At 40.7% G+C, this 26242-nt stretch overlaps 1 protein-coding gene across 4 annotated transcripts in view; it reads right to left on the reverse strand.

The window, feature by feature from the left end:
• DNAJC6 (DnaJ (Hsp40) homolog, subfamily C, member 6) overlaps nt 1-26242 on the reverse strand; it is a 167446-nt gene that overhangs the window by 92896 nt on the left and 48308 nt on the right. The window contains exon 1 of one of the 4 annotated variants that reach the window (XM_011940706.1): nt 13651-14058. The exons of the other annotated variants lie outside the window; for them this stretch is intronic. Coding sequence (XP_011796096.1) covers nt 13651-13843 — 193 coding nt within the window. The 5' untranslated portion in view covers nt 13844-14058. Of the gene's footprint in view, nt 1-13650; nt 14059-26242 lie in introns of those variants that run through there. 4 annotated transcript variants of the gene reach the window in all.

Raw genomic sequence — 26242 nt, forward strand, 5'->3', positions numbered from 1 at the left:
GTTCTCACTCACTATCCCGGGAACAGCAAGGGAGAAAGCTGACCCCATGATCCAATCATTTCCCACCAGGCCCCTCCTCCGACAAATGGGGATTACAATTCGAGATGAGATTTGAGTGAGGACACAAAGCCAAACAATATTAAGAGGCATTATCTGTTGTACAAAGGTGGAAACTGAGGTGCAGAGAATTTAAATTATTTGCCCAAGGTGACAAAGCTAGACAGCCATGTTAAAAATTTGAACCCAGAACAACCACTGGCTCCAATTCCAATGCGTTCTCCACTCCTGTACTGCAGTATTCTACAAGAAAACTAGTAGCTATAATCAATGAAAAGCCAAAACGGTAATAAAATTTTCTCATTCACACTTTATCCATGAGACAAACAGGTATATCCTAAATGTTAACAATGGTTATTCATGGAAAAAAAGTTTATCGGTTATTTTTATTTTGTGTGTGTGTTTTCTGCATTTTCCAAATTGTTTTGCCTTGAATATGTATTGCCTACCTAATAAAAAGTTGTTCAAATTAATTTCTGAAAACAAAAATTATTCACAGAAATCTCCATCTTTAATGTCAGTTTCAAGTAAACCATTATCACTTCTCACATTATGAGTCTACCAAAGATTAAGAAGTTTGTCAGTACTCAGCTTTGACAAGAATGTGGGAAAACAGGTAGTCTCATATACTGTTAGAAACTTAAACAGCCGGGCACGGTGGCTCATGCCTGTAATCCCAGGAGTTTGGGAGGCCAAGGCGGGCAGATCACCTGAGGTCGGGAGTTCGAGATCATCCTGGCCAACATGGTGAAACCTCATCTCTACTAAAAATACAAAAATTAGCTGGGCATGGTGGCGCATGTCTGTAGTCCCAGCTACTTGGGAGACTGAGGCAGGAGAATCGCCTGAACCCAGGAGGCGGAGGTTGCAGTGAGCCCAGACCACGCGATTGCACTCCAGCCTGGGCAACAAGAACGAAACTCCATCTCAAAAAAAAAGAAAAAAGAAACTTAAGTTAGTGCAAGGTACTTAGAAACAATGCAGGATCTATCATAATGTGAAATGCATAAGTTCTTTCTCTCAGTAATTCCACTTCTAGGAATTTTTCCTACAGGTATACCACATATGCAATATACAAAAATACATGCTCAAAGATATTTACTCCCTATTAATAGAGGAATTGGGACAGTGGAATTCAAAACAATCATTAGAGAAAATAAGGTACATCTTTAGGTACTAGTATAGAAAGTTATCTATAACAATGTTAAATAATACATCACATTATATAATAGCATGTATAGATGGATTCTAGGATAGCCAAATGTGTCATTCTATATATGATTGGATGTATATATATGTGAGTATGTAGGATCCATGTCTGTGTGAGAACCTAGAGAGAAAAAAATGGATTTTTATTTTCATTTGTATACTACTCTCTGAATTGTTTTAAATATTCTTTTTATTAACACGTATCACTGCTATAAACTAAACTAGGTTTGGGGGGTTTAGTTTTTACAAGCCAAGAGGTCTGCCTTTCATGCAATGGCTTGAAAACAAAGCAAGACATAAAATAGAGCTGTCTTCTGTTATAACTGCAAATGCTCACAAAATGAGGCAGTGTGTGAAAGTTTCCCAGCCTCTGTGTGCCAATGAGAGGCATAATGGAGACAGTTCTCTCCTGGCACATTCAGAGACAAAGCCAGGCTCCTATCTCTGTTAGGAGATTTGAATGGCTGAATTTTAAGACCAATAATACAGTAAAATCCTGCTATACTTTCAAGGCAATCTAAACCAATTTCCCTAGCAATTAAAACACAACTTTTCCTGTCCTATCCCTCCAACTTGTCTCTTCCTAAAGTAGCTGATATATCTTGGCTACAGGGTGCCCAAGATGTCAATGCCTCTTTTGAAAAGAGAATTCCTCTCTCTCATGCCCCAATATGGCAGAAGACCTGAGTTCTGCTGCTAGTTTCACTGTGTATAAGCTCATTGAACCAACTGAACCTTCTCTCAGAACATTTTGTTAATACCACCTACTTCGCTGGATCACTGTAAGATCTGCATATGATAGAGCATAACAAAGCATGTTGCTGGTAGGGGATGTTGATAATGGGAGAGGCGATACATGTGTAGGGGCAGGGATATATGGGAAATCTTTGTACCTTCCTCTCAATTTTGCTGTGAACCTAAAACTGCTCTTTAAAAAAAAAAAAAAAAACAGTCTTTAAAAAAAATTAAATTTAGGCTGAGTGTAGTGGCTCACACCTGTAATCCCTATATTTTGGGAGGCCAAAGCAGGAGGATTGCTTGAGACCAAGAGTTGAAGACTAACCTGGGCAACATAGCAAGACCCTGAGTCTACAAAAAACTTTAAAAATTAGCCGTGCATGGTGGTGTATGCCTGTAGTCCCAGCTACTTGGAAGGCTGAGGCAGGAGACTTGTTTGAGCTCAGGAATTCGAGGAAGCAGTGAGCTATGATTGCACCACTGCATTCCAGCCAGCTTGGGCAACAGAGCAAGACCCTGTCTTAAATAAATAAATAAATGTTTAAAAGGCTGACCCTTAGTGTTGAACAGTAGAATTGCTGACCTCGTCTATGATGTAGAAATCCTGCCTACCATGTGGAATGCCTAGGAAGCCACCTCAAACTCTCTCTATGCAAGCAGCCAAATGGTCTCTTAAAAACTCAAACCCCATTTGTGGCCATTCCCTCCTAGTTCACTAAGGGCCAATTATATCAGGTACACACTCCTTTCTACAAAGCTATCCCCCTTCTCCAGGTTTTTGCATTTGCTGTACCTGGAACTTAAAATGCTCTACACTCCACTCTTTCTTTTTCCTGCTTGTTTCTGTTTCTTCAGGTGTCAGCTCAAACATTATCTCCTCAGAAAGGCCTTTCTTGACCACCCCCTGGAAGATAGTTCTCCCCATCCTACTACCATCCTGAGCTATTCACTGCTTGCTCTAGCCCTCCATAGCATTTAGCATACCATAGAACCATTCATCTTTGTTCACTGGTCATGCACTATAATCTAAACTCATAAGTGCCAAGGTCTTATCTGTCTCATCCTCTACTGTATCCCCCATGACTAGAACAGTGGCAGCACAGAGTAGGCAGCCAAGAGACATTTATGCAATGAATGAATGAAGAGTACCAACTGCAAATGCATTCATTTACATTCTCACATTTCACTGTGCCTATGTAAAAGACAGGGTCAGTATGATTTTTCTCATTTGAATGACTTGCCCAAGGTCACAGCTTGTAAATGACAAAGTCAGAGCTTACATGTAGAGTTCCTGACTCATAATTCCCTAATACTCCCACTGCTCAACAGCCTCTACTAATTTAGACATGGAAGGGTTGAAAATAGAGCAATATATCTAGGCTTCAGCAACAGGGAAGGAGAAGAGGAAGATCTGCTTTCCTGCAGAGGTAAAGTAAGAGAGACAGAGGGGAAGAAATGGTGAGCTATTATTTTATACTCTCGGGCTGTGAATTAGTAAAATTCATTCCTTCATCTGAATGAAACGCAGCTACCTCTGGTACTGCAACTCATGAAACCTCTCATCGCTAAGTCACAGTATGGAAGGAACACTTTGCTGATCGAAGCAGCAAGTGAAATTTTAGGTAAGCCAGATGCAATTGCCTAAATTGGAAAGTGACACCAGTCTTCATGCCTTTTGAGCCACATGCCACAGACTGAGAGCTAAGTCACACGCATACACATACCCCAAAACTACAGTCATCCACACATAGCATGGGGCTCCACGTCTCCCAAGCATGCTGACTCACTGACTAGACAGAAGGGGAGGAGAAAAGAGAAGAGGGGAGCAGAAGAGTAGAAGAGGCAAAGGAGAAGAGAGAGGGATAAGGAAGTTGAAGATGGGTGGGAAAGAGAAAGAGAAGGACAAAAGAAGAGAAGAAAGACTGCAAAAGAGGAAGAAACTAAAATAAGAATAAGGGTCAGGGAAAAATGAAGACTATCAGCTGCTAAGATTTTTGCTCTAATGCCCAAGTGGCCAAATGCTAATACAAGACAGTCCTTGAGAATTTCTGAGGTCAGGGTTTTGTTTTGTTTGGTTTGGTTTTTTTCAGAGAATTCTGAAAAGAAAATTCTGGTTTCAATAATCATCTTCCAAGTTTCTCAGGTTTTTGATTATTCTTGCTGTGCCTCCATCACCAAGCAAGGAACCAGAGCCTAGGGCTCTCCCAGTGAGAAGGGGCCACCCGACACGACACTGACACCGTCCTGGCCTCAGGCCTCAGGTCTGGACTCAGCCCAGAGCCACAGAGCTTCAGCTCTAGCATTTCTGCCCATTAGCTTACTCTTCCTCCAGGCAAACACAAGGCCTGCTCCTGCCTCTCACCCCTCCACAACACTCCCCTGGGCATCTGCACAGCCTAATGGGCAGTCTACCAAAAAGCTGAAAGCCTGGTGAAAGCTTGTGCCAAGCTAACAGTATCCTCAGTCCTTCCACAAGTATGTTCATGGTGAGCTTGCAGCAGAGAAAAACAGTTGGTCACATTTTCCACATCTGGCTGAGACTGGAAATACTACCTTCTCTCCTGCTGCCATCCAGGCATCTCCTATACCTCACATCACACCACTGGTTGGTTGTCAGTCTGTCATTCACCTGTGCAATGCTTCCCCAGGCTGCCTTTTTTCCCCGTGTCACTGACACTGCCCTGGCTAGGACCTTCATTGTTTCTCAGGTCATCAGCTAAACTGCCATTTGATTGTTCTCCTGGTCCCCCATTGGCAAGCTGTGTCTTCCAGCACACCCCTCCCCTTCCTCCTAAATCAAACATGCTTGGGGTCCAGGAATCTGTGTTTTCTTTTCCTTTTTTCCCTTCAACTTTTATTTTAAGTTCTGGGGAACATGTGCAGGATGTGCAGGTTTGTTACACAGATAAACATTTGCCATGATGGTTTGCTGCACAGATCAACCCATCACCTAGGTATTCAGCCCAGTATCCATTAGCTATTCTTCCTGATGCTCTCCTTCCCCCTGCCCCACCCCAGGCCCCGACAGCCCCAGTGTGTGTTGTTCCCTGCCATGTGTCCATGTGTTCTCATCTTCAGCTCCCGCTTATAAGTGAGAACATGCAGTGTTTGGTTTTCTGTTCCTGCATTAGCTTGCTGAGTATAACAGCTTCCAGCTCCATCCATGTCCCTGCAAAGGACATGATCGCGTTCCTTTTTATGTCTGCATAGTAGGGAATCTGTTTACTCAGGTAAATCTGATGCAGTCAGAGCACAGTTGGGAATCACTGGGGGTGGGGGGGGAATTCATCCTTCACACAGCTGTAAATTATCTCCAGGATTCACATTTTGCTCTCTTTTCCCTGGGGCTGCAGTATGACTTTTGTAGGCCCTAGGCATTTTTACCTTCATGGACCTATTCCTCTATTAACAGGAAAAAATATATATATATATATTTTTTTTTATGACTGCATTTGAATAAAGGTGAATTCATTATTGTTATACTCATTTATTTTATTCTGATTTTTAAAGGCAATTAAAATGTAAACATTTTTTGGACCCTAAAATTACTGTGGTTCCTGGACACTGTGCCTACCAGATAAGTCAGCCCTACCTCACCCCTGTCCACAAATCTTCAGTGGCCTCCCAATGCCTGCAGGATGAAGTCCAACCTCCTCAAGCAGACTCACCCTAACCTGGGTCTTATCTTCCCAGCACCATCTGCTATAGCACCTCCCACCCATCTGGGCTCCAGCTTCAAGCCTAAATGCAATTCTCTCAACATACCATGCACTATGATGCCACTGTGCATTAGCCCAAAGCCGAAAACAAGTTTTCTTTCCTTCTTTCCCTACAGATTTCTGGCTCAAATATCAGCTTCCACCATGGCCTTCCTTAGTCTCCCAGGTTAAAATTATGGCTCCTTCTTCTGTGCCCCTATTGCACTTTATATAGCTATTATTATACTATTTATTCACCCTGCCTTTGTCAAATATCTCCAATTCTAATTGCACTTTTTTCACAGATAACACTTCTAAAATCAGGAAGTGGCTTACAATGTATGCCAAACACACGTGCCAGCTACCAGGTAGAGTACTACACCACAATACACCAACAGTTAATTTTCTGCACATGCAAACTAAACACTGCACAGGAGGCATGGCTCACCCAGTTGCTTCCTTGGTGGTGATATTTGCACTATTAATACCACATTTCAATTTTAATTTAAAGTTTCTATCTCTAGCACTTTTGAAACTATGTTCTGGTGTATTCTTGAAATAAAAAGATATTTTTTGCATCTAGACTATGGCCCATGACATCTCAGATAAAGTAACTAAAGGTAGTAGAAATTGCCAGATCCCTTTGCACATGTTATGGAACTTCCTAATTCTTAGACTGTGAAGAACTTCTCCTCAGATACTGAGCTACTCTGTCAAAGCTTCCAAGTAAATTTCAGGAATAGCTGTTTAATATAAAAGAACTATAATTTAGTTTTTTCAGAGTTACATATTTCGCAACAAGGAAATGCACCATCTAAACTCCAGGATTCTTCATCCATCTCAAACATAGCTTTTTTCCAAAAGGAGTTCAAGATGGTGAGCACAGATTTAAAAAAGCAGTAAGTTAGCACTAAGCTTATATACAACTGCAGACGGCCAAAGATGATACAAAGAACTTTTAATACTAAACCTGAAAATGGCTAAGATTAAAACTTAATGATATCGATTAAGAAATAGACAGATCTATAGATAAAAGTCATCTATTGTCAGTTCATTAAAAGAATTGTATACATTTTGAGTTCCCTTTTTTGGCTAAAAAAGTTATCTTTATGATGAATCATATGGTAGATTGTATTTGTTGGTCGAAAAAGCACAATCTTTTGGTAAGCTAATTCTTTCTTGACATGTCTATATTAGAAAACTGTTAAGGGTCTAGGCTATAAGTTAACCATCTTTCTTTCATTTCCAGTGTCTTTACATATGAAAAAATGCTCATTACTGAATTGGTCTAGCTTTTGACCAATAGTTACATTTCTCTCAAACCTGGCCTCATTTCTGTTAAAACCTAGCTGTACGCTTATTTTTAGATTTGGATGGGCATATTTCATTATAAATGCCCTTTTAAAAATTCAAAATCCTTTCATGCTTTTGTGCATTCAACAAGTATTTATCAGACTCCTAATAAATGCCAAGCAATGACAAGACTACAAAGGCAAATAAGACCCAGCCTTGCTCTGAACTTTACTTACAGACTAGAGGGACAGACAGGCCAGGCAGCATACCACAACTCAATGTGATGAGAGCTGTGATAGGGAAGTAAAGGCTGCTGAGGAGCATGGAGAATGACCATTGCCTTCATCTTGGGATTAAGGAATACTTAAACCAAACCCTGAAGAATGAATAGGAGATAATCTGGAAAAGTGGGCATCTAGGGGTCTATGGGATAAGTTGGTCTCAGTTGAGGGAAGAGTGTATGCAAAAACATAAAGATGGAGGTGCAGACTGGGGAGGGGATCTACCAGTGGAGAGACAACAAGTTTTGTTGGGCCAGCTTTCAGAGGTGCCAAAAACGGCTTCTGATGTCCTGTTAAGAATACCCTGGACTTTATCCTAAGAGCAGTGGGGATCCATTTTCATTTGCAAGCTATTTTTCCAAAAACACATAATGCTTCATCAATTATATTGTTCTCTCAGTGCTGTGTCAAGTCTTAATCAGTTTTATTCAATGCTGTTTTTGCTCTGTCTTCATTTCCAGTGTTTTTAAATTATTTATATTTAAGTGAAGAAAACATATTTGTACTTTCACGGGATTAAAAAACAACTGAACTCATTTTGGTTCTCTCAATCACTCCTATTTTTCCTTGCCTCAGAGAAAGAAGCAAATAAAAAAAAATTCACTACTAAATTCTTCATTTGCAATCATATGGGCCTTTCTCTATGGCATTTTACTCAATATAGACTAAGTAGAGCCTGTGTAACCTCACGCAACTTGCTTAACCTCTCTGTGCCTTAGTTAACTATAAGACGACAGTTACTATCACCTACCTTATAGGATTCTTATGAGGGTTAAATATGATACCATATGCACAGTGTTTAGCATAATCTCTGAATTATAATAATTAAATTGTAGCTATTTTTGTCACTAAGCATTATTGAACAATGTACATATATGTACATGGTTAAACTTTGAATTTGATTTTATTATAATTCTAATGGCATACATATACATATATGTATAAAGCATATATATTTACACACACTTATGCTGTATGTTGAAAGTCTTTCCAGAAACTTTTAGTAGGAGTTATCTCTGAGGCAAGGACCTAAAGGATCAGGGAGGGGAGAGAGCACTTTATTTTTCTCATTTTATTCCTTTCTATAATCTCTAATTCTTTTTTAACCTTTTATAATAAAATTTGGTGAAAACTCCTGTTGTGCAAAATCAAAAAAAAAAAAATTATTCTCAAAGCTTAGGATAATTATATGGAAATCATTTTATATAAAGAAAAAAGGGTATAGAACTTAGGTTTGCTTGGTCTAGGAAAGAGGAAAATTAAGACTAAGGGAGAATTAGTATCTGCTCTCAAAAATCTGTTGTCTGAGGGCTACCATGTGAAAGAAGGATTGGATATAATTTGTATCTACAGAACAGAAAGGCTGATTTTGCCCAAATAGAAAGAACTCTGCACTGATGAGAACAGTTCAAAGATACTACCCCAGTGGCAAAAGCTCCATCACAGAAAGTGTCCACCATTGGCTATCTGGCCAACTTTCTGAGATTTGGTTCCAGGGATTCCCCTTCCAAATCTGTGAAATCTGGCAGTCTCCAAGCACTTGAAATTTGAAACTTAGATTGACGTATCTTGTTCTGTTATCCAGTAACTGGCGCATTTTTACATGATTATCCAGAAACATCCAAACTATACCCACACATTAAATAAGTTACATAAATTGGCTGGGCATGGTGGTTCACGCCTGTAATCCCAGCAGTTTGGGAGGCCGAGGCAGGCAGATCACCTGAGGTCAGGAGTTCAAGACCAACCTGGCCGACATGGCAAAACTCTGTCTCTACTAAAAATACAAAAATTAGCCTGGCTGGTGGTGGGTGCCTGTAATTCCAGTTATTCAGGAGGCTTAGGCAGGGAAATCACTTGAACTAGGAGGCGGAATTTGCAGTGAGCCGAGATCATGCCACTGCACTCTAGCTTGGGCAACAGAGTGAGACTCTGTCTTAAAAAACAAAAAAATAAATAAAAAATAAGTTATATAAATCAACTTTGCCTCCAATCTACAAGACCTTTCAATGGGCAGGTACTCTTAAGAAAGGATTATTAGCACTTATAAGTTTATTATACTTCCATGAAGCACACAGTCATCCAAACACATATCTCATAATGTTGAAACCTGGTTCAAAATGTGGATGCTGTGTTTAAACACTAACTAAAATAAAATTTGTTAAAGGCAATTTTTGTTTCCAACCAGATGCACACTACATGGTATTTTAGCATTGTTCATTATCCTTATTCTTTAAAAAGTATTAATATCTGTTTCTAGATTTTTACTGGACTACTCTTTTCCAGCCTGTCATTATGAACTTGGTAAATTAAGCCCAATATTGGAACACATTCGCAGCTCAATATTGAAAGTTCTACTTTCATGTTTCTACTTGCCCTGAAAAGTGGGAAGAGAAATAGGGGGTTTTCAGCTAATGAATTGGGGTAGTGCAGTGCCTTTGAGATATGACAGGATGACCTTTAAATGATGGCCTTTTCTAGAGAATAATTTGAATGAAGAGAAAGTGAGCCAGGGAAGGCAGAGAGCTCTGGAAGTCACAACTGGCTAGGAGACTGCTCTGGTATCTACCACTTGAGAGGCGCTGACTTAGAAAGCCATTACATTCCTCTGAACATCTGACCCTCTTTTATCTAAAAACAGGGGAGAAATCAAAGTAGATAAAATTGTTTCCATTTCAAAATCAGTTGATATTGTGCCTACCCAAAAGCTTAGTTCAATGGGGAAAAACTCAAACCTTTGAGTCAGAAGAAGACCTAAGTCTGGTTGTCATTATCTTTTCTACCTTTGACAGATCTCCTACCACCTCTGAGAATAAGTTTCTTCATATGATAAATTGAAAGGGCAAGATACAAAGTAAAGAAAAACTGCAAATGTATTTTTATATTGTTTTCAGCCTCAACTAATGATCTGTGGTAAGAATAGTTATTATGATTCCACTTTTATAAGTGAGAACAGGCCAGGCATGGTGGTTCATGCCTGTAATCCCAGCACTTTGGGAGGGAGGCCAAGAGGAGTGGATTGCTTGAGCCCAGGAGTTTGAGACCAGCCTGGGCAACATGGCAAAAATCCCACCTCTACAAAGAAAAAAAAAAATTAGCCAGGCATAGTGGTTCATGCCTGTAGTCCCAGCTACTCAGGAGGCTGAGGCAGGAGGGTCGTTTGAGCCCAGGAGGTCCAGACTGCAGTGAGCCATGATCACACCACTGCACTCCAGCCTGGGCCAATGGAGCAAGACCCTGTAATCACAGCACTTTGGGAGGCTTAGGCAGGCAGATCACTTGAGACCAGGAGTTCAAGATCAGCCTGGCCAACATGGTGAGAGCCCGTCTCTACTAAAAATACAAAAATTAGCTGGGTAGGGTGATGCACGCCTGTAATCCCAGCTACTTGAGAGGCTGAAACACAAGAATTGTCTGAACCGGGGAGGTGGAGGCTGCAGTAAGCTGAGATCGCACCACTGCACTCCAGCCTGGGTGACAGAGCTATCTGTCTAGAAAAGAAAAGAAAAGCATTACTAGGTTTTTCAATGAGTAACAATAATGCAGAGGTTTGATGCCAAGTCTCCAAGCACAGACACATGCTGCTTCCCTAACCTATTTAATAAAATTCTGGGGAAATGAAATAAGAGAATTGTCCAAGTGTTCTATTATAAACAGTCTTACAAGTTTAAGGTATTATTAAGACTAAGCTTTAAATTATCTAGAGAGATATCAACATATTTTTTTCCACTCATTAACATTTTTATCAGAGCAAAAGTCCCATAAACCACTGATCCTATTCAGCATGTCACAGTATAATCAGTTGAATAATTGGCAGATTACTGCCGCTTTCAAAATGATACATGAGCTTAATTAGATATACTAAACAACTGAATACATTTACACTGCACAGGCCACACTTTGAGGATCTCAGAAGAAAGAACTATAATTAGGCAAGACAGATATAGTTGTACTAGTAAAAGAATCCTACTCTTAAGAGTCCAATCCTTCATTCAAACCAAACAAATCACTCTCAGTTGAAAATATGCATCGAAGTCATCGTAAGATACCCTGTACTTCTACAACAAAGCCACAACATCCCCCTAACAAAATATAGGAGTGAACGGTGGATAAGGGGAGGAGAAAAGGAATCCCTGCAGCCTCTTCACACAATGCCTCTTTGATCAAGTTTAAGAATCAATTCCTGGCAATAGCACTTTAGAGATAACAATATTCTTAATGAAACACTTTCCCACCACAACAGGTTATTAAAGCAATCCAATATTCTTCTCTCCACCTATTAAAAAACTCTGATTTAGTGAAAAAGACAATCCTCAAAAATCCAGGACTTACCATAGGCTGCTCTGTGTTACAGTTACTTGCCCCCACTGACAGTCCCCTAGAGGCCAGAAGGATCTCATTCACTACTGTGTCCCTCACAGTGCTTGGCAAATAGAAAATGCTCAGAAAATGTATCTTGAATTTATTCTACAATGTAACATATTTCAAAAACCAATTTCAACTCTTAAAAAAATAATCTCTATGAAAAAAGGAAAACACATGAATTTCATATTTCTTTCATTTTCTTGAAGTGAGGCTCTTTCACACTCATTTGGATTGTGTTTGCTTTCATTGCAATTGTTTACATGCTCACTACATGTAAACATTATAATGGTGGCATCATTCAGAGAACATGAATCTTTTTAAGATTTAAAGGAGATTACATCCAGTCAAAAGATGGATTACACTTTGATATATCACAGATATGAAAAAACATAAATTGAATAACCACGTACAACATCAATAAAAAAAAGTCCTGCCTGGGTGCAGTGGCTCATGCCTGTAATCCCAGCACTTTGGGAGGCTGAGGCAGACAGATCACCTGAGGTTAGGAGTGCAAGACCAGCCTGGCCTACATGGCGAAACCCCATCTCTACTAAAAGTACAAAAATTAACTGGGCATGGTGGCGGGTGCCTGTAATCCCAGCTACTCAGGAGGCTGATGCAGGAGAATCGCTTGAACCCGGGAAACAGAGTTTGCAGTATGCAGAGTTCACACCCCTGCACTCCAGCCTGGGCAACAGAGCAAGACTCCATCTCAAAAAAAAAAAAAAAAGTCCTGAAACCATCAATCCCTTGGGGATCATTTCAGTTTTATTTAAAATGGTCTAAGAGAATGTCCCATCAATATCGTGGTTAACTTCAATAAGAGCCTGAATGAGTAGAATTTGCTTTCAGTCCAGGACATTTGAGCATCTGTGGACAATATTTCATCCCACTTTGGGACAAGGAAAATAGAAAATGATAGCCCAAGGAGAGCCATTACACAATTAAAATAAACAAGCATTTGTTTGCAAAGCAGCACATTTAAATTCAGCCTGATTTCATTACTGTTCAAATGACCCCATATGAATCTTTCCTCTGGAATCCTCAGTTGTCCAGTATTAAAGTTACCAATGTAGAAGCAACCACTGAGGACTTCAATTATAAATATCTCTGTAAACAATTCTCTGAACCTGATTCCCTGCAGAGGTAAGCAAATAGCTATAATAATACTCCTAGTCCAACATGGATATATTAAATGACTGTTTTGCTATTAAAATCGCAAATGCCAACAGCAGTTTCAAGAGAGGACTCTAACTTGCCAAAACGTTTTATAAAAGACAGTTGCAAGCCCAGACACAAAGTTTAGAGGAATTTCCATTGTCCCTACATGTAAAGGTTTATGAAATCTGTACACTCAATGCAAAAGGATAAACAAGATCAAAGCCAACACACGAAATAAATTTAATTGTGCAAACAGCAAAAGCTGTTTTAGTAAAAGAGCTCTAGATCCCAGGTTAAAAACTGCAGGAAAAAGGTAACATTAACCCTAGCAGACGGCTGAGTTAAGATGTGGCAGAGCTTTACAGAATTGCAAATAGCATCGGCATTGCAAGAATAACAATTGGAATAAATACCGTCTGCATGCTGCAAAAACAATCAACGCACTTGCTCCTTCACCTCTCCCCCTCATCCAGCTGGGCAGTGAAAGCAGCTGCCTCTCCCAGCCCTCCTCCCAAGCTGTTCTTCGCCCCACCCGCTCCCCTCTCTTCTCCACCCCTCCCCTCCTCCTTCCCTCCCCCTCCCCGCCCCCAGTTGCCGTATTCAGCAGTCTAGAGAGATTAGGAGGAGCTCGCTACAGTCTCTGGGCCTCAGGACTGATCTAACGTTTTCTAGTTCCCTGGATGAGAGAATTAGAGACTCGACACCCAGGTGGGATTAGAAGCCTTCGTCTCCAGCCCGGCTCTCTGGCAAACCGGGGCTGGGGGCCCCGGGGGGCCTCGAGCCGGACATCTGGGAGGCTCTGGAGGCCGCGCGGGGCTCAGCGTTGCGCTCCCCGCGGGCAGCGCTACCTGAGCTGTCCATGGTGCTGGCGCGGTCCGGAGGCTGCCGGGCGGGACTCCGCGCCGCTGCCCCGGCGTTCACTCTCTGCTTGCCGCCAACCCCGCCGCTTCCCGCACTTAAGTCCCCGTTACTGTCCACCAGCTGCAAAGATTCATAACCATCGTTGCTGGTCTTTTTCCGGTAGCTCCCGAGGAGGCTCATGGGCAAGCCCGAAGAAGAGAGAAAATAATCAACCTGGGAAACGAAAGGGGAGATGGAAGGTGGAAAGGGCTGAAGAAGAAATTTAAAAAAAAAAAAAAAAAATCAAGTGCCCGACATGACGCAAAGAGGAGGGAAAAGAAGGAGCGGCCACCGGAGAGGAGCTTCGCCCGGCGAGGCGAAGCCGCCGCCCTGAGCAGAGCTCGGCTTGGGGCGCCGGCAGAAGGGAGGGAGAAGGAGACGCGGGCGGGCGGGGGCGCGCGTCCTCGGGGCCAACGCCGTGGAGCCGCCCGGCCCCGCCGAGCTCCGGGCCCCAAGCCAGCACCTCCTGGCTGAGGAGTGCCCGGAAGCGATCCTATAGGTGTCGCCGCGTCGCCCCGCGGCGCAGCAGGGCAGCGCCAAAGCCGCTGGCCCGCGGGGAGGGAAAGAAAGGGAGGTAGGAGGGGAGGGGAGGTTCGTGAGGAGGGGGGTTGAAGGCGGGAAACAGGGCGGGGTGGTCGGGGGAGGGGACTACTACGACGAGGGTTGGGAGGGTGTGTTCGCACGCGTGTGGCAGAGAAGAAAGGGGCGAGGTATCTCGGCCTGCGAAGCTTTGAGGACCGGGGGTCTTGTGGTAAAATCCAAATACACCCATTTCATGCAACTTAGCCTGTTTTCACCGGAAGATTCCGCCAAAGCCACCAGGACGGTAACCATCCTAGAGAATTGACTTGTAACTCAATTCAACAGAAAAAGAACGGATGTTAAGTGCCAGAATATATCTATGCTAGGATATAAAGGAAGAGCAATATTTTGCACATTCTCCAGAATAGGGATGATCCCTACAGGAGATATCAAAGAGTTGGATATTCTAATACTAGGAGGCAGCGTCCATTGTGCCTAGTGAGCAGATGGGACTGTTTAGAACTCTTTGTTGAGCGAATAAACTGAGGAGAAGGCAAGGTTAAGTCCGATGCAATTTCAGATCTGCCACCATTTACCTTAGGACCTGGAGAAAAGACTATTATCAGTTAGCTAGCTTGAAGGCCTGCTTGGGAAGCAAGATAGACGAGGATTTTTTTTCCCATCCTCTAGCCTCACCCCTTATTTTTCTTTCATAATTCTGGCCAAAGAAAGCAGTCACTCATAATCAGAAGATAATTTATCATGAAGTTAATTAAGCTGTGTACCTAATTTTATATTTGTCATTGTGTATTCTTAAAAGAAGATTCCAACATTGTATAAGTTCTGGACCTTAACAAAACCTGGATAAACTCTGGTAAGTCTTAAAATGTAATTATCGGATGTTTATTTTCACCTAAAATAATAAGATTTTGAGGATTGCTGATTCTCATCAACTTAGGTCAAGATAGTAAAAATCTTGGTTAAAAACTATCATTTTCTCTACTAAAACTTGGAGGGACTAAGTGAGGAGCCTGTCAAAAGTCATTTGACAGAGTTTCCTCACCAAAACAAGAAAAAAGTACATGCATGTAAAATGTTACTTGAGCCCATACACAAAGCCAGCTGTGCTTTCTTCTCATCTTACATGGTTTTCTCTTGCTGTCCTTATTTCAATCACCTAAGGACACAAAATCAAACAATAGCATCTAAGAGACTTCAGTCCAGATCATTTGGGTCTCAGAAGGTTTCCTGGAGGCTCTAGCTCTACACAGGTCTACATAAAATAAATTGAACTAAGAGACATTCTCCTATACAAGGATCACCTAAACACAGATTCTTGTAGGAAGAGCATGAATCAGAAGAAGTCCAAAGAAATGTTTTCTAAATCCTTCCAGTCCTTCTGGAGAAACCTAAACTTCCTGGCCAGCTGCTTTGCCAACTGCATTCTTTGATGAAGGTATGGTGTGACCTGAATTGCAAATCAGAGTTAATGCTCATTTATAACAAAATCAAACAACCTAAATGGTGGCAGGAAAAACTGCAATAAAAATTTTAAAACAAATTTTTATACTTTCAATTTTCCAAATCTGTCAGATTGAACTATTTTAGTTACTTGATTAAATAATTCTGTAAAGTCTAGTAAATCTTTTCCCATAACATCTTAAATAATCTTCCTCTGTACTTTTTCTTTTAATTCATTACTGACACACAGGGAGAGTAAATACCTAGTGTTCATCATATGCCCTGACAAATGTTGGACTATAATCATTGGATTAATAGAATTTAGAACCAGCCTGAGTGACAGATTGAGACCCTGTCTCAAAAATAAATAAATAAAGAGAGGATCATTTTTGAAAAGTGAAAATTATTATTTTCAAAAAGAGCACTTTCAGTTATTTTTGCTCAATTTCAACTTGCAGACATATTGCTGAAATAAATTACAGATGAGACATATATGCCTTTGTGTTTTTCAATATCTATCTCTGGAGTTTGCAAGTGTAAAGAAAAATATGAATGGGCTATAAGAATTTTATTTTTATCTTTACACTTAATATAAATAAAGTCAATCAGGATAACTATTAATCCTACAAAATTGAAGATACAAGGAGCATATTAAGGCAGGAAAATACAATAACTAGGAATAACTAGGTTAATTTACAACAGCCTAAAAACTAGGGCTTGGGCCTAAATTTGGATATGCACCAATTTCAACATTAAAATTTTCTTTACTGTGCTAAAGATCAAATTCATATACTTATCAATGAATATCTCACTGTTCTACTCCATAAAGCAAGCATGAGTAATTATATAGAATTAGATTAGTACCTAACATATATATATGTGTGTGTGTACCTAACATAGTTAGGTATGTTATATGTTAGGTATATACATGTTAGTACCTAACATATATATATGTGTGTGTGTGTGTGTGTGTGTGTATATATATAGAGAGAGAGAGAGAGTAGTACTTAACAATTGTTCTCTATTACTATTATTGGTCTGTCTTGGGTGCAGCTCTATGCTCAGTGCCTGGCAGTCTTAGTTTTTCCCATGGGAAGAGCTCAATAAAGGCTAAGTATTATTTTTTCCAGGGATATCCTAATGGAAAATTGTCTTTGTAATTTTGAATGAGAATTTGGGCTTAAGGGAGGTGGCACTGGTCAAACCCAAGGTGAACATTTAGAGCCTAACTCTTGGTTTTCCAAACTCAAGATTACTTCATAATTTATCTCAAAAATACTACATCATACATGAGACAACGGCAAAGGATAAGATGCCCTCTTTTGGGGAGAGCAATCATTCCCTTTGTCTTTTCTCTTGCTGCCTTCAGATGCTTTATTAATTTGATGAAGATTAGTCACACTGAGGAATATTGAGGAACCAGGCTCTATTCCACCCTATACACACCTCATTTCAAATGCTGTCCTGTCAAAGCGAATGCCACATCACTTTTAGGGTGGGCTAAGAGATCAAGGTATGTATGCCATGACCTATGTAGGATTTTGATCTGTGATTTTCATTTCCAGGGAATATAAAACATTGATTAAGATTGAAGTTGCTGGCTAGGCACCATGGCTCACACCTGTGGTCCTGGCACTTTGGGAGGCCAAGGTGGGCGGATCACAAGGTCAGGAGATTGAGACCATCCTGGCTAACACGGTGAAACCCTGTATCTACTAAAAATACAAAAAATTAGCTGGGCGTGGTGGCAGGTGCCTGTAGTCCCAGCTACTCGGGAGGCTGAGGCAAGAGAATCGCTTGAACCCAGGAGGTGGAGCTTGCAGTGAGCCGACAAAGCGAGACTCTGTCTCAAAAAAATAAAAAGAAGTTGCCTATGATTGATTCTTAGTTCCAATGACTCTTGGCTCTGTGACTTTGGGCAAGTTACTTAACCTCTCTGCCTCACTTTTCTCCTCTGTAAAGTGAGGACTACAGTAATGCCATCATAATAATGTAATAGTGAGAAGTAAATTACTTCCTAACATATAGTAAGTGCATAACATACGCTATCTATTATTACTATCATTCCACTTCTTTTTAAAATGTCACTTTTTCAAAAATGCAACTTCCTATCTATAAAATTAAGCTAAAATCTGCCCAGCTTACCTAAGAGATTTGTTATCATTATGACATATGATAACATAAAAGCACTTTGTATAATGTGAACTGATTGTTCTGCCTTGAGTTACTAAATATTCACATGTATGTATTTCCTATTGGATTTGGACTCTTTGAGAGCAAAAATCCATATTTTGTTCATGTTTTTGTCCCCCATGAAACTCCAAAGAGCACCTCACTTTCATTAGATATTGAGTAAATATCTACTGAATTAATGAACAAACAAAAATGTCATGGCATTACCTAGTCCAGTGATTTAAACTATATGCTGTAGCCAATGAGTAAATTATAAAGTATTTTCATAAAAATGAAATAGGTTGGAAAACATCAGAGTTTGGAACACAGTAAGAAATTGTTTCTTAAAATATTGTTTTGGGTTTGTGTGATATACGTGTGTATGTTTCTGCTCAGGAATGATATAAATGTATTTCTCACTGTGTGTCCTGATAATAAATGTTTGAATGTCTATGTGATGGGACAATCTCTGGTACTAAGAGGTTCTAGTGTTCCCAATTATGAACGTCCTATACACTGTGACATCTGAATTCATTTGGCTTGGACCACAAAGAGTTTTGGCTAAGCAGACAGTAAATGAAGCCAGAGCTTCTACTCTGTTTTCTCTGTTACAAATATATTATGATCAGGTTTCTAAAATGCATCTCTTCAATTTTCTGTCTTAACAAACATAAATCAATACACAGTATTGAAACTTACTTTTGCAGTGTGCCTGAGGGCCCTAATCCAGATTATCTCCTTATTGAACAAGGCCTGTAGATATACACAGTGCAAGGCACTCAAACTGGGGAACATCAAGCTATTTCTGACTCCCAGACATGTTTTGTCATCCTGTACTTCTTAAAATGAAAAACATTTTAGTTTAGATACCTTTACAGAGGGTATATAGGCTCCAGTCTGAGGGTCATAGTTCACTACTACTTCCCAAGGTAGAATACTCAGCCTCCTCCACTCATTCCTACTACCAATTAGCCCTTGCAGGCATTTGAGTTTGAGACCTGCAGTGCAGTGGCAAAAGCTTAAGGAGAAGTACCACCAAGAAAGATGCCAAAAGACACATCTTTAGGCCACAGTCCAGAAGAAAGTGGAACAGACTGAGAATCCTCTCCTGACTCTGCTCTTAATCAGCAGGGTGGCCTTGATCCATTCTCCTCTCAGCAGTAAAATCGAAGATGTTGAATTGCATGGTTCTCTTTAGTTCTCAAAACTTTAGTTGTCATTTCCTTCCCTCCTCCAAATGATGTCCACAGGGGAAAACCATAGGCATTTAAATGCTACAGTTTGCTGTGTCCCAATAAATCAAGGTTTTGCTGTAGAAATGCATGCATAAATGGTAGCAGCTGTCAAGAGCGACATATAAAGCAACACACGACAGAAGAGGAGGTATGCTGGAAAAAATCGGCTGAGCTGATGGATGACATTTAACTGAAGAAAATCTGAACTATTCCTATAATGTTTCTTAGGAGTGGGGATATCTGTTCTTGGTGCCTGAGGGGGTTCTGAGTCTCATTAGAAAACAGGACAAATTTCCCAAGTAGGGCATTTTTTTTTTTTTAAGATAATTCAATATCATGAAACCTGTGTTTCCTTGAAGCTCTAATAGTAATAAAAATAACTGCCATTGATTATTTATCATTTGCCAAGTGCCTTACCTACCTTAAATCTACAGATTCTATTCTTATTTTGAGGCAGACATGGAGAGGTTAAGTAACTGGCCCAGGGTTACACAACCATCAGTTAGAATTCAAACTTCCATCTTTCTGATCATGCTTTGGCCACTGCGGCAGCCTAAAGAGGCAATTCCACTAATCAAAGTGAAAGCTGAAGGACATTTAGGTCATTCCTTACATCTGACCTGCCTTACTAAGTGTGGTCAGTGGAAAATGGTTTGGGCAACTTATGAAAATTGCCCTTGGCAACCTCCCCCATGGCAGGTTCTGCTCAGTGAAACCTGCAAGTTTTCAATTAATGTAGCCTCCCAATAAGCAATCTTGTTTTGTAAACATTGCTTAAAAGATTTTTTATGTTGTACTCCTAAAAAAATGGAACTTTGCTATTCTTGGAAATTTAAAATCACTAGAAGGGGAAAAAAATTCTCATGAAAAGCAAGCTCCTAACTAAAAAAAAAAAAAAAAGTTTGACCTCTATTGTGTTTGCACACGTAGATGTGTATAAATAGGTGCGTCTGTAGATTAAAGAGACATCAAGGTATGGCAGAAAAACCACCAGCTTTTGGAGGAAAATTCCAACTGTGTTTGCTTGTAAACGTGGATGTGTATAAATATGTGTGTGTGTAGATTAAACAGACATCAAGGCATGGCAGAAAAACTACTAGCTTTTGGAGGAAAATTACAACTATGTTTGAGTCCTAGACCTGTTATATGCAGTTTCCTATAAACTGCTTAATCACTCAGCCACATTCCCTTTCCATGCAGTGGAGGAAACTACCTGTCCTTCCACACACAAAGAATCAAATAAGGCTGGGCGCAGTGGCTCGCGCATGTAATCCCAGCACTTTGGGAGGCTTAGGCAGGCAGATCACCTGAGGTTGGGAGTTTGAGACCAGCCTGGCCAACATGGTGAAACCCCGTCTCTACTAAAAATAAAATAAAATAAAAAATAGCCAGGCATGGTGGCATAAGTCTGTAGCTCCAGCTATTTGGGAGGCTGAGGCAGGAGAATCACTTGAACCCGGGAGGCAGAGGTTGCAGTGAGCCAAGATCATGCCACTGCACTCCAGCCTGGGTAACAGAGGGAGACTCGGTCTCAAAAAATAAGAAAAGAATCAAATGAGGCACATGGAAGCACATAATAAACACTAAAGCCCTATTTAAATACTGCATTTTATCAAATCTAAGAAACTATCCATTTTAAGTCACAACATAAGAAAAATATGCTACTAAAGAAAGTATGACATACTATCAATCTTAAGTTACCTCAAGATTTCTTAAATGTTAATGTTAATGTCAAAAAAAACTTTTATAATTATGTAACAAATGTTATTATTTGACGTATATTAGTCTGAGAATATATTTGTCAATTTATAATTCATGTGTTTTGAGCAACTCTGGCAGGTGAAGACAATACCCATCATGTTTTACCAGGTCTAGCACAGTGCCTGCCAAGTAACAGGTGCTCAGTAAGTATCTGCTAATTGAATGAAAATACCAAAAAAGTTTATTTTGGAAGCCATCTTTAGTTTACAGGAAAAATTGCTCTGGTTTCTTTAATGAGCTCACTTAAAAAACACATTTCCATTTCCTAACATTTAACTTACCCTTGACTTTTCAAGGACATGCTCATAGTATAATGTTTGCCTTAGTTCATTTTGTGCTGCTATAATAGAATACAGGAGACTGGGTAATTTACAAAGAGCAGAGATTTATTTCTTACAGTTTCTGGGGCCAGGAAGTCCAAGATCAAGGAGCCTATATCTGGTGAGGGCCTTCGTGCTGCATCATCCCATGATAGAAGGCAGAAGGGCAAGAGAGGATGAGAAAACAAGAGAGAGCAAGGGGGTTGAGGGGGAGGCAAACTCACTTTTATCAAGAGTGCACTCCCATAGTAATGGCATTAATCCATTCATGAGGGTGGCGCCCTCATGGCCTAATCACCTGTTAATGGTACCACCTCTTATTACTGTCAGAATGGCAATTAAATTTCAATATGAGTTGTGGAGGGGATATTCAAACCATAGCAATGTTATACTGTGATATATATATATTTTATATATATGTATATAAAATCCACAGTTCCTGGCTCATAACTCCCATAACCCTTGACAAAGTAAACAAAATCTCTCTCTCTCTCTTTCTCTCTCTCTCTCTCTGATGTTCTCCCTCCCTACTTTCACCTGTCCAAGGCAGGACTCTCTTTTCTTTTTTTTTTTGAGATGGAGTCTCGCTCTGTCACCCAGGCTGGAGTGCAGTGGCCGGATCTCAGCTCACTACAAGCTCTGCCTCCTGGGCCCATGCCATTCTCCTGCCTCAGCCTCCCGAGTAACTGGGACTACAGGCGCCTGCCACCTCGCCCAGCTAGTTTTTTGTATTTTTTTTAGTAGAGACGGGGTTTCACTACGTTAGCCAGGATGGTCTCGATCTCCTGACCTCATGATCCGCCCATCTCGGCCTCCCAAAGTGCTGGGATTACAGGCTTGAGCCACCACGCCCAGCCTAAGGCAGGACTCTTATCTGATTATGGGTCATAAGACCCTTATCCCAGAGGGTGTCCTGCCCCATCCCTGAGGGAAGAAATGCTGCACAGAGAAGGCAAATAGAGTCTAAAAAGGCCTTAATGGGTTTAGATCATACACTTTTTGTCCATGAATCACATTTTAACACAGTTGTCCAAGCTTCAATCATGCCTACCCAATGAAGTCTTCATACAAGGCCCAAGAGGACAAGGTTTGGGGACCTTCCAGATAGCTAAGTGGAGGTTCCTGGAGGATGGTGCACCCAGAGAAGGCATAGCAGCTCGGCATCCCTTTCCCTGTATCTTTGTAATGTGTATTATAACCCAATAAACGTGTTTCTCTGAGTTCTGTGAGCCACTCCAGCAAATTAATCAACTCAAAGAGGGGATCACAGGAACCCAAACTTGAAGCTGGTCGATCAGAAGTTTTAGAGGCCCAGACTTGCAACTGGTGTCTGAAAGTGGAGGTGGTAGGTTGGGGGAGCAGTTATGGGGACTGTGTCAGTGGTACCTGATGCTATCTCCTGGTAGATAGTTTCAGAATTGGAGGACACGCAGCTGGTGTCCACTGCAGAATTGATTGTTTGTTTGTGGAGGAAAAAGTACCCATTTGGTCACAGAAGCCTTTAATCTGTTTTGATTGTTGTTGTGAGAAAATAAGAAAAAGCACTTTGAGTGCGTTTTTCCACACACAGATACGCCTACATTACTGTTTCAAGAGTACCTCATGGAAGCATCAGTCCTTTTCATATGTCATTTTACAAGTAGGAAAACGTCAGCTTCTCAAGTGAGCTGAAGACTATGATGGGCTGGTTCTGTGATCAACTGCTCTCAGTCTTGAAGAAAACACTGAAAATTTTTGTGTAGTAAGTAGTTCCCCGAAGTCAGCTGCAAACCAACACTGAAGTAAAAGTTTTCCTAAATCCTGGATAGTCCCATGTTTGGCCCTGAGCCCATTACGTGTGACTTTATGTTCAAGATCCTTAAAATCTGGATGCTTCTTTTTGTAACTCCATTGTGCCTAACAGGATACTAGGCCATAGGGCATGTAGAACTTGGGGCAAATCCTCTATGATGGTGATGCAGAAGGCAGTCACTACCCCAGACACAGGTGGAACAAATTCTTGGGATGCTGAGTCTCCAGAGCACCAAATCACTGCTGCTCACTTGACCACATCTAATTAGAGGGAAGGAACTAGCATTTTCTGAACAGTAAACTAAGTGCATTGGTTTTTCATGTATTTATCCATTCGAATGTGAAAGGTTTCATGAGAAGGATTACCACACCCAAAGAGATTAAAACTCTAGAATGCAGCTGAGTGTGGGCTAAGCAGTGATTGCTAGTGATCCTCAATATTGCTCTCCATCTTCTATGATTCCATGCCCTTTAGCTGGGCATGTGGCCACATAGTATAAATATTTTTCAGTCTCTTTCATGTCTTGGACCTGCCACATGCAAGTTTTCTATAATCCAGTAGGTGCATACATAGGACTAAGTTGTAGCCATTGTAATTATAAGCAAAAATATGTGCAATTTCTGGCATGGATCCTTAAAAGGGAGGGTAGGTGGTATGTCCTTCCAATCCTTTTCTCTGTCTTCTAGTTGGAGTATGGAGCTCCAGCAGGTACTTGGACCATGAGTTAACCTTGAGGGTGGAAGACATTCACAATGAAGCAGTAAAACAGAAGAACTCCGAGCTCCAGAGAGCCCTAGCAACCCTAGACTGATTATCTCTAGATTACTTAGAGGTGAGAGAAAAACAAGGTACTTAGTTATTATTTTGCCACTGTTATTTTGCTTTTTTCTGTTATGTGCATCCAAACTAACTGAGGTACAAACTGCCACCATTAACCACTGGATTTCAGATTTTTTTTCTTTTTGCTTTCTTTTTTTTTTTTTTTTTTTTTTTAGACAGAGTTTTCACACTCTTGTTGCCCAGGCTGGAACACAGTGGCACAATCTCGGCTCGCCTCCCGGGTTCAAGCAGTTCTACTGCCTCAGCCTCCCAAGTGACTGGGATTACAAGCACACACCATCATGCCCAGCTAATTCTTTTGTGTTTTTAATAGAGACGGGGTTTCACCATGTTGGCCAGGCTGGTCTCGAACTCTTGACCTCAGGTGATCCACCTGCCTCGGCCTCCCAAAGTGCTGGGATTAAGGCATGAGCCCCTGTGCCCGGACACTTTCAGATATTGATTTACAACAATATTTACTAGGAATTACATGTTCATGTGGTCATGGACAAATTTGGTAACTTCTCTAAGCCTCTGTTTTCTCATCCATAAAATACTAATAAAAACAGGGTAGTTATTAAAATTGCATAACATAAAGCACATAGAGAGCTTAGCATAATGCCTGGCATATAGTGAGGGTTCAATGAATGCTATCTATTGTGTTATTTGTTGTCATTGTCCTTCAACATAGCTGAGTCTATTGTGTCTGACTCCAAAGCCAATGATCACTCCATCTCATCCTGCTATCCAAGGGCTGCCTTTCAGGACAGACCCAGCCCAGAGATGTGGACCCCTGACTCTGTTATCAGTGAACTCCCTAGTACAGCTATCCCTTCCTTTGGGTGTAATTCTCTTTCTTTGATCTACCTGCATGATCTCAATACAGTCTGGAATATTTTAAGCCATCAAAGGTGATACAGAGCTTAAAGCAAAATGTCAGTGTTATGACACAGTGGTTCTAAGACTATTAGCTTCAATATGGCCAAATGAGAGAGTCTGACTCATTTTCTATTTGTGCTAAAAGTAAACTTAGGTAATAAGTGGGGGCATTTTTATTTTATTATTCTATCTTTTTACTTTCTATTAGGGAAATTTTCAAACATATTCAAAAGTAGGGAAAATCATATGATGGACTCTGTATGTATCACTCAGCATCAACACTTACCAAGTTGGTCCACTTCTCCATCATCCGGGAAAGACACTGGTGTTGATGCTGACATCCCTATCAAGGACAGTAACTATCATGGCTCTCAGTGCCTTGATGTAACCTGGGACGTGTGGCCTTCTGGCCAAGCATCTGTGATTTCATATTGTTGGAGCATTCATATATCCCTGGGGGTTGCAGCTCTCTGTAAGTTTGCTGTGGCCTGACCAAGAAAGAAGGCATATGCAGATTTCTACAGAAATTATAATTGCAGATTTCTATAGAAATTACAATTCCAGTAAAGAATTTGAGATGAGGAAGGCTAATATCTCTCAGAGTACAAAGTGATTTTGGAACATAAAGTATTTATTTGGGTTGAATTACGTAGAAGTTTGTCACTGTACCTGTGTTCCTGAACTACTTGTGAAACATGAATATGCGGGCTAAGAAATTGTTTATCATAATAAGTAATTAACAAACACTTCAAACGGTAAAAAAATAAAAAAAAAAAAGTCATGGTCAGTCTTTTTTCATATGTATAGACCCCTAACTACTACTGTTAAGCAAATTCCAGACTTCATAATTTGGGGGGAGTAACGATCAGATTTCATCTGTACTAGAATCGTGGCAAAGTACCATTCCACCTGCTTGCCGAGAAGCCAAAGCTGTTCCCTAACCCGTTTCTCTTCAGGAGACTGTCAAAGGAAAATGCATGCCTTCCCATTTCCTTTTTTTCCAGTAAAAACAATGTATCATTCATTCATCTTCTTGTCCTCACCTCACCTCCCACCTTCACCCACCCTAGACCCACAAAACGTGCCTCATTTTCAAGTACTAGTTGTAATCTTAGGCCTTGCTGCCCAACAAATCTCAAAATCAGCATGGAAGTAATGTAACCATCCAACTAGTTCACCTTGCCCGCTGCCCAGATAAGAGCTGATTTATCAAGACAGGGGAATTGCAATAGAGAAAGAGTGTAATTCACGCAGAGCCAGCTGAATGGGAGATCAGAGTTTTATTACTCGAATCAGTCTCCCTGGAAAATTCAGACACTAGGGTTTTTTTAAAGGATGATTTGGCATGTAGAGGTCCAGGGAGTGGGGAGTGCTGATTGATCGGGTCAGAGATGGAATCACAGGGGGTCAAAGTGGGTTCTTCTTTTTTTTTTTTTTTTTTTTTGAACTCTGAATTTTTTTTTTTTTTGAGGCAGATTAAAGGGTACCCTGCTTCTGCTGGTTTAATGCCTCAGAACTTTGGTGTCGTTGGTCTCAGACACCACTTTGCCATCCACTATCCGGCGGGTGGTGGTCTTTT

This window comes from Colobus angolensis, unplaced genomic scaffold (genome assembly GCF_000951035.1).
Source record: "Colobus angolensis palliatus isolate OR3802 unplaced genomic scaffold, Cang.pa_1.0 Scaffold102, whole genome shotgun sequence".
Classification (NCBI taxonomy): Eukaryota; Metazoa; Chordata; class Mammalia; order Primates; family Cercopithecidae; genus Colobus; species Colobus angolensis.